At 28.8% G+C, this 9,327-nt stretch overlaps 1 protein-coding gene across 2 annotated transcripts; it reads right to left on the bottom strand.

The window, feature by feature from the left end:
- Positions 1-2,649: 2,649 nt before the first annotated feature.
- Positions 2,650-6,263, bottom strand: LOC110627365 (uncharacterized membrane protein At3g27390). Of its 2 annotated transcripts, none has more exons than XM_043948554.1 (9): positions 5,830-6,263; positions 5,621-5,729; positions 5,324-5,519; positions 5,093-5,226; positions 4,650-4,938; positions 4,469-4,575; positions 4,180-4,345; positions 3,241-3,716; positions 2,650-2,956 (listed from the first exon to the last, which is right to left on the bottom strand). In XM_043948554.1, exons 1-9 carry the CDS (start codon positions 5,918-5,920, stop codon positions 2,797-2,799), a joined length of 1,728 nt encoding a protein of 575 aa, XP_043804489.1. In that variant the 5' UTR covers positions 5,921-6,263; the 3' UTR covers positions 2,650-2,796. The 2 variants fall into 2 exon arrangements, with proteins under 2 accessions (XP_043804489.1, XP_021629339.1); XM_021773647.2 differs by having other exon boundaries at positions 3,241-3,689; positions 5,830-6,253.
- Between the last annotated feature and the right edge of the window lie 3,064 nt (positions 6,264-9,327).

Here is a 9,327-nt window from a genome sequence, read left to right as displayed (position 1 = left end):
AGATAAATGGAAACGCCACTATGTAGGAGGATAGATCTTTAACAACCACTACAAATGATTTTCACCAAGAAAAAAAGAAAACATCCAGTTCAATTAGAGACAGTAAAAGGGTATAGGTATACTTTTTATCCACTACATGCGTCGATAGAAACTTCTCTACTAACCACTATTATATCACCTTCGTTGGTAAAGAACAAAATGGGAAAAAGAGCTAATGAAAATCTCAACCTATAGAAATACAAACCACCAACAACAAAATGAAGAAACTAAAAAACACAAGTTGTGCAGCCAAAAAGACTCTTTACATATTGAATCTCTACAAAAAATTTAAAAAAATAATATTTACACCAAACCCCCAACAGACCCATTGCCGAGTTGGGAGGAGGTCTCCCTCTACTTAGTAGAGGTAGAGAAGAAACTCTCCAAAAAGCCACACTAATTAGTGATCTCAAAGAAAAGAAAGAAAAAAAAAACTAGAAAGAACTTTCTTTCTACTAAGGAGAGAGCACTATCTCATTTATGTGTCATATAAATATAATAAAATAAAACACATGACATTATCATCAGTAAAACACTTTTCTAATTAAAATTTTATCAACTTTTAAAATCTTAGATTAAATTACATAATAACAAAAAAGTTTAAATATTTTATATTATATATTCAAAAATACCATAACAGAGTGTCATAATAAAATAATATAAATTACTTTTGAAAAGTTATAAAACAATGCCAAGGGGTTTTACTCATTTTCACTTAGAATTTGACGATTTGTATTAAATTATTAGTACCTTATGATTTAAATTGTATCAAATTACTAATACCTTATGATATTCCACCGTTAGCAAACAACAATAATTTTTATATGCCATTAAAACTACTAATGTTATAATTATTAGTTAATATTTTTTAAAAAAAAGTTACAATAAATTACAATGTATTTTTTTTATTTTCACTTTAATGTCTATGTTTAACTCATATTATAATATTATCTCGTTGTATATTTTTCATATTAACATTTTTTATAATATCAAAAAATACCGTTATTGTTAACTATACAATATCACGATATACTATTTTAATGCAAATTGAACCACATAGTACTATATGGATATATTATTTTAATACAAATTAAATCACATAGTACTTTTTATATTTTTTCGTTATTGTTAAAAAATAATAATTAAAATATTATAAATTTTTTTAGAAAATCTGTTAGTTTATCATTATACCCTATTTTAATATATTTAGAACATCAAATTTAGATTTTATTTGATTAAAAATAAATAAATTATAGAAGTAGAACTTTTTCAATAAGTGTAAAATCATACTAAAATTTGATTTACACTATTAAATTAAGTTCATAGGAAGTGGAACATTAATCTACTTTCTTCTATAAAAAGAACTTATCTAGGTAATATTCAGTAGGTTGTAGTTCCTAATTTAATGAAATTTTATCAAATTATCTTTCACTTTGTTACATTAGAAATTACATCATGTGCATTATTATCTTTTGAAATTTGGAGACAATTTTACTTTTCAAAAAATTAATTTATATATTAAACACATTCATATTATACTTTTCAATAAATAAATTTCATGAAAATAAAATATACTTCTTAAGAAATAGAATTTTAAAACAAATAATATCTTAATCAATTTCAATAATAAATCAATAATGCTTTCACGAGTTTAATCTTTAAATAATAGATTAAAGATTCCTTGCCAAACAACTGGTTTCTATTTACAATGTAATATATTTTATATTTGTTATATTATATATGTTTATTACATATAATAAATATATTTTATTAGAAATATTAAACCAAATTTACATAAACTAAAATAAAAAAAATAATTTTTCACATTATTTTTTCAATTACATATAAAATTCTGAAAAACATTCTTTTGTATTAAAAGCTCCAACTGCTTTAGAATTTTCCAACTTATTAATATTTTATACATTATTACAAGATAATAACATCATAAATGTGAATTAAATTTGATGAAGTTAACATATATAATTTAAACTGACAAATTCTTTGATAATTAGTTTCCTACTCAACTTATAAAATATTAAAGGATTTCTGCAAATATATTACAATTAGCTTATCAAATAGTACTAGATAATTTATTTAATTATACTACATAATAAAATATAAAATATATTATTTTTTATTATAAAATTTAAATCAATAGACTATTTTATTAATAAAATAAATTTTTTGGAATTATTTAAAAAAATATAACAAATTCTTTGGGTTTTGGGTTGCCCTTTCTGAAGAATGTTGACCTTTGACATTTGAAGTTCTGATTGTTTAATAATAGAACAGGTGGTTAATGCCCACGTTTATAATTTCTTCCTCCTTATTTCCAATCCATGGGCCTTAATGCTTCAATGGTTCCTTATCCCTTCATACAATCCAAAATTTTTTTACTATATTAGCTGCAAGTAAGACTAAGAGCATGGGCAGAAAAATACTTTTTAGAAAAATGCTATTGGGAAAAATTATTTGAAAAAAAAAACTGTTTTTGTTATTTTGATTTTTTATGATTAAATTATATTAAAAATAATTAAAAATTATTTTTTTAAATTTTATTTTTAAAAGTATTTTCCTCAACCTCAGCACTAATAATAATGCCAATCAGGCTCTAAGAAGTTCAAACTTCATTTACATTATGAAATTGGATAATCCTTCAGTGAAGCATTCTTGTGCTACAGGAGTTAATGTGCATAAATAACCTCAGATGACGAATTCACAAACTAGCTATGAACTCCCATACAACAATACTGAACTTCACACATCTTCAACTGATCTAATGGAATTGCATTTCACAGAATTTGATCTCCCTGTACCTTCCTTGTCTGTAGAATATGTTATCAATGCCTTTACCACTAGCCGAAATCTCCTTCTATAGGTGGGAAATTTCGATACGCTCCTCACCATTCCGATCATCCTGTCAACAGATTCATTAAGGTCAGGTTTCCTAATGAAAAGTTACAGAAAGGAAAGTTGACAACAGAATTCTATGGTCCAGGCAATTATGTTAGTGCTACATTTTTCTGGTTCTAAACCATCTGATATCCGAATCCCACCAACTCGACTAATATGGATTCTCAGCAGGCACGCTCGCAAAGTATTCTACATACCCGGAGTTCGAACTCGAGATCATGGGTTATTGCTATTTCAATAGAATTGATTAACAACCAAATGAATGTATGCTTCAGTTAAAATTCATACCTTCTACTGATGCCCTGGAGTTGAGCAGCTCTTAGAGCTTCTTGAGGTACATTGCTGTCATTATCCCAGGCCTCTATACGTTTCGTATCGTTTCCAAAAAGTACTACTTTCTGCAAGAACCTTTCTTCGCCTTCTCCCAATCTGATTACCCTAATTTGTTCTTTCAGAACCAACAAAGGGTGAAAGAACCAGTCAAACAATTTGTCATTTGGTCTGTTCAGATGAGTGATTTCGACCCCATCAACCATCACAAAACCATCTGAACCAGCTTTAATGGAGTAGATAAGAGTCTGCAACAATGAATAACATGGCAAGCCAACACCAATAATGGCTCCTTCATTTGCATTCTTCCCCTTTAGACAGTCATTGAGATCACCTACTGTTATTGCACCAGCATCCAAAAGTTCCTTGCCCCTTGTTTCACATGATCTCATGATAGTCCCCCAGATCTGTTGCATTTTGAGAAACATTATCACCTTTTTCATGCATTTAAAAGAAATTAAATTAGATAAAACTTGATAAGTATGCCTCTATCAGTTTTGACTTATGAAGCAACTATTCTCCCATGTCATGGTCACTATCATCCAGTGGGAAAGACTCGAGATCCAACATTATTTGATCAATACTTACACATTGGTGAGTCCTTGATAATCAGGGCTATGATTCATGGGATTCATAATATCATTGAAATTAAGCTAGTAATTGAGTTTTAATTGACATCTGACATTTCATATCCTCCAAAACCAGTGGCAGACAGCAGAGAATTTACCAGTCTGCCAATGGTTGCATATCAAAGTACACAAGCATAAATCATTGCTTGCATGTAGCAGCTTCTAAACAGAGTTCTAATCGAATCATCAGGGAAACTCGAACTAAAAAAAAAGTTCAGACAACAAACAGGATTTTGTCTACCCTCATACTAGCAATAAATTAAAATACCTGAATCATTTTCAGTTCTTGTATTGTCTCCCTGACTGATCTTGAAGGAGCCAAGCTAGGAACTAACATTGCAGGAGCTTCAGCAGTAGCAGGACCAAGTTTTCCATTCTTTCCTCCAACAGAAAGCTCCGAAGAGTTAGAAGCTTTCTTCTTTCGATAACGGGGCCTGGCTGTGACCAATGTGATTCTGATAGTTAGAAATCAAAATAAAAAACTTACAAGTGACAGCACTTTTTGTTTTAAGGGCTAAAGATTTACATATTTGAGAATGAAGAAAGAAAAGGATTACTTTGGAAGGATGCTCCCCTCCCTAAGATAGAGCCCATCATTTGTATACTCATCAAATTCTGCAACCATTGCAATCACGTAAGCTATACCTCTCCGGAAAGACCTTTCCTGCATCCGTAAGAATGAAGGGTAAGTTCCCCACTGATAACTCGTAATAAAATCGTACTGAGCTATGAACCCACCTGATACACTACAACTGATGCATACAATCCAATGAAGATGCTTGAGAAAATGGTTACTAGTATGCTCCCAACAACAATAAGTGGCCACAGAAGGATTGTCAAGCCAGCAATTGGAATGCAAGCTGTCTCAAGAAATGGACCCTCTCGGCTAATTAGATCATGTATCAGTCTGAACCAACCTTTGAAAAGCATGTAAGGACTCTTAACTATAACAATTGCAGTGAAAAGAGGGACATCCACTACTAGCCCCATCAGCCCAGCAATGATAGATCCAGGCACATGAATTAACCTAAGAGACAACAACATAGGAGAGACTTCTCAGTGCACTGACGGAACTCAACTGTAGCTTCAACTTAATATAACGATTATTTCAGCTCAACTGATAGAAACTGTGTTACCTTACAACAAAATTATAATTGATTAAGTGAAAATACTGCTGTTACCTAATATGTCGTTGCTCATTTGAAGCAGGAGAATGACGCAGCTCCTTCAAGTAAAGTGGATAAGAATGATAGCACATATCTGCAAAATCTGTAACTACAGTACAGCTATCTTTAATGGTTCCCCAGGTTCCATCCTAATGTTTATAAATAGGAAGTTCACATAATCAAACAGTGAGGACTAAAAGACTAGACAAGAAAAAAATCAAAGCATGGGAAGCCATTGAAACTTACAACAATACAGTGGTAGAATTTCTTGGATTCAGAGCTATGTCTAAAAGCTTCAAAAGTAGAAACCCAAGGAGTAAAGAAGCCATACCCCACTCCCACTAGAACACTCGCAGCTATGCTTAAACCCAGCCATATGCCAAATAGAACAGGCAAAACAATCAAAAGGGCTGCTTTAAGCAGTGCATCAAATCTATTAGTCCTGCAGATATCAAAATATCGCCATATTAGGAAAAAAAAATTTACTCTTTCAAGGATGAACTGCCCATTTCTGGAAAAATAGGAAGTTTCCATGTGAGTTACTTTACAAGGGTGTAGATCGCCCAGGCTACATGTGCAGGAAACATCAAAAGGATCACTCCAACATTCCCTCCGACAAGGATTGAAGCAGCAATAGGACCCACTAACACAGCTGCAATATTTAATGGCAATTCCAAAAGCCCATCAAACAAAAATTTGCCAAAAAAGAAGCCGCCACCCATTTGATCAAAATACCAAAAGAAAGAGAGTACCTTTAAGAGCACCCAGAAATAAGGCAGAGCAGAAGGCGAAAACCACGTAGAGGATCCTTAACCAACCTTGGAGATTGTTTGACATGGCCATACCACAACACCATAGAAACAGCAAAAGAAACTCCAAAAAGATCGCAACTTTCTATAACCTTAACAACCGATCAGCTCCCAAGCCAAAAACAGAGCACACAGCTCACCCGCAAATGAGATATTTAGGCACAGAGATAGAGAAAAAGGATTTTCTGCAAGAAGATGACAAAAAAACAGAACAAAATCCGAAGCCGAAAGAGAAAAAAATCAACGAACACAGCCAGAAACAAAAACCAACCAGAGAGAGAATCTCTATTTTCGAAGTTCTTTTTCTTTTAGCTGCAGAGTTGTGAAGCAATCAATGACATATAACATTGCCACGTCATACCCAGCATGTGAATCCAACGATCGGAATTGTATGGTGTACGGGATAAAACAGTGATGATTCACATGGTAATAGCCTTTGACTATGGATTTTTTTTTTTTTTTAAAAAAAAAAAAGAAGTCTGGACAAGACAAATAGTTTATGTGGCGCAGACGTGGGGAATAAGCTTAATTCATATGCATTGGCCATGTCATCTTCTTTACCAGCTCCCTTGGTCAAAGTGAATAACGTTTGTGTGCACCGGATCACTACCTTTGAACCAACAAAAAGAAAAAGATGGCCTTTTTTGTTTTTCTAATATAATTCAGATATTTGAGTAATTGAGAATTTAAAGAAAATACGTGTAAAATAGTATTACATATGTATAAATATCATTTTATTGAAAAATAAAATCTGTATTTGATGGACGCTTTGCTCTCAGTAGTAGACAGTAGTCAAAGATTTTTTATAATAATAATAACATTATTTAATTATTTTTTTTATAAAATTTTAGTAAAGAACCTTAAAAACATTTGAAATGAGAGAGTTCTAAAATCAAATATCACTATAATAATAATAATAATAATAATAATAATAATAATAATAATAAAATTGAATAATCCATCTAAAGCATGTTGTAAAATGAATATTTATTAAATGTAATTTTTCAATCAAATTAAATTTGAGATTTTTTTAAGTTGTTAGATAAATTTCAAGATATTTATGTTTAAAAAATTGAGATATATATATATATATATATATGTTAATTTTAATGTAATTTAAAAAGTAAAAAAATAATATATTTTTAAGGTATTTTAACAATTTCTTATATAATTAAAGATTAAAGTTAAGTTTTAAAAATAAAAGTGTAAATATGTATATGTTAATTTTTGTTTTTTCAACATTTTATAATATTTAGGTGGTAGAAATAATTAATTGGAATTTAATAATGTGAATATAGAGTGCAGATGCATTGCATACAAATAATTAATTTAATCAAATGATTTTTAGATAAATAAATTTGTTACCAAAGTCAAAATGATGGCTTAGAGTTTGACTTCAAACAAAACAACGAAAAATCAACGGCACTCCCCCTCATTATTTCACATCTTCTAACTGCCTTCTAGAAGATAATAATTTATAATATCATTTTGATCCAAACTTCGCCACAACCGGTGGCGATTGATTGTGTAACCCTTTGAATTTTTAGTTTTCAATGTTTACATTTTTCATATACTAATTAACAAATTTATAAAATTTTTTATGCTTTTAAATTTACATATAAATAAATTTAAACAATAATTTTAGTTTTTTTTTGTTAATTAAAATACAATAATTAATTTTTCATTCTTGATTATGTTAAAATTAATATATGTTTTCCCCACTTTTTAAAAAATAAATAACTTAATCTCAATATTTTTTTAAATAAAAATAAAAAAATAAAATTTAAATTCTCTCAAATTTATTTAAATGCACTTATCAGCAAATTAAATCTGTGAGTATAACTTAATCCTAATATTATTACTGCATCAAACTGAAAATCTCATATTTTTATTTGAATTTTTTTTAATTTAATAAATTTAATTTTAAATACTAAATGTCAATACCGTCTCAAAATATATATACACGTTAAACGTTAATTTTGATATAATATAATGATGAAAAGGTAATTTATTTTTATGGTGTTTAGATCATATCCCAATGCCTAATGACATGATTTTTAACTTGACAAAACTAAAAATACAAAAATTAAGTCATAGTTTTTTAAAATTTTTAAAAATATGTGTTGATTTTAATATAATTCATGAATGAAAAAAAAATAATTTTTTCATTTAAATATTTTATTTTACAGTAAATTTAAATCAAATTTAATTTTTAAAGTCGATATCTAATAGAAATCTACGATAATATTTTTAAAAATAAATTTTGAGATGCATGATTTTTAAAAATATAATTTGTTCTAAATTTTATAATTAAGAGGTTCGAATCTCGTCATACTTATAAAAATTGTGTGTTCTGAAATTTTTATTTTAAAAAAATTATTATAGATTTTTATGAGATGTGTACAGAAAAAATTAAGTCTGGTTTGAATCTGCTCTAAAATTTAAAACTAATTATTTTAATTAAAAAAATTAATTAAAAATATAATCATAAAATATATAAGAAATAAAAATAACACAAAATACCAAACTATAAGAATTTTCTATCCGTTTCAAAAAAATAAAACAAATCTTCTAGGCTACAACAATTATTAAGTTTTAATATTAACTAATTAAAATTAATTATATAGATATTTTGTTGCCATTAGATTTCTGATTTAATTATGCATCCATATACTTTTAGATCTTTTAATATAATTTTTCTTCAAAAGTTATTTATATTTTTCCATTTCATATAAGAAATTTTAATAAAAATAATATAATTAAATTCTCATAAAATCTTTTATTTCAAATAAAATATTAAAATCTCCAATAAAATTTATAAAATCTTAGATTTTGATATGAATATAAATAACATATGAGTAATGATAAATAAATTTACAAACAAATATGGATAATAAAATATAATGTTTAGATAAATCGAAATCATTTTAAATTATTTGGTAATTTAGCTATTTTAATAATTGTTAGATATTTTAATAACCGATAATTATTTTAACACTGATCAGTTAAAAGTTAAAAAAAAATTATAATTTATTATTTTAATTTTTAAATATTAATATATTGACTTAGCCGAAACACTAAATATTATTCTAAAAAACATATCTATAAATAAATTTACATTTAAGTGTTATACTCTATTCATTTTTTATGACCGCTGGGTTCCTTCACCCCTGTCTAAGGGTCGGCCCATGAAGACGGCCCACGATATGAAGGCTCCCAGATCTTCCCCAAGAGCCAGACCTGGCCCATTCCGCCGCAAGATCGTACTCCACCTAAGCTTTCCTTACAAGCTGGCCCAAACCCTCTGGGCCCACAGTCCAGCCTTCTCCATCCTCGGCCACAACCCCACCTTCTCGTCCAACCCGGAAGACAGAAAGCGACCAGCCTTTCTTGCTAGTAGGTCCCCTTGCATGCGTGTTAGAGGCGAATCAAAGATCGTTA

This window comes from Manihot esculenta, chromosome 12 (genome assembly GCF_001659605.2).
Source record: "Manihot esculenta cultivar AM560-2 chromosome 12, M.esculenta_v8, whole genome shotgun sequence".
NCBI lineage: Eukaryota > Viridiplantae > Streptophyta > Magnoliopsida > Malpighiales > Euphorbiaceae > Manihot > Manihot esculenta.
This window is presented reverse-complemented; position numbering and strand designations above follow the sequence as displayed.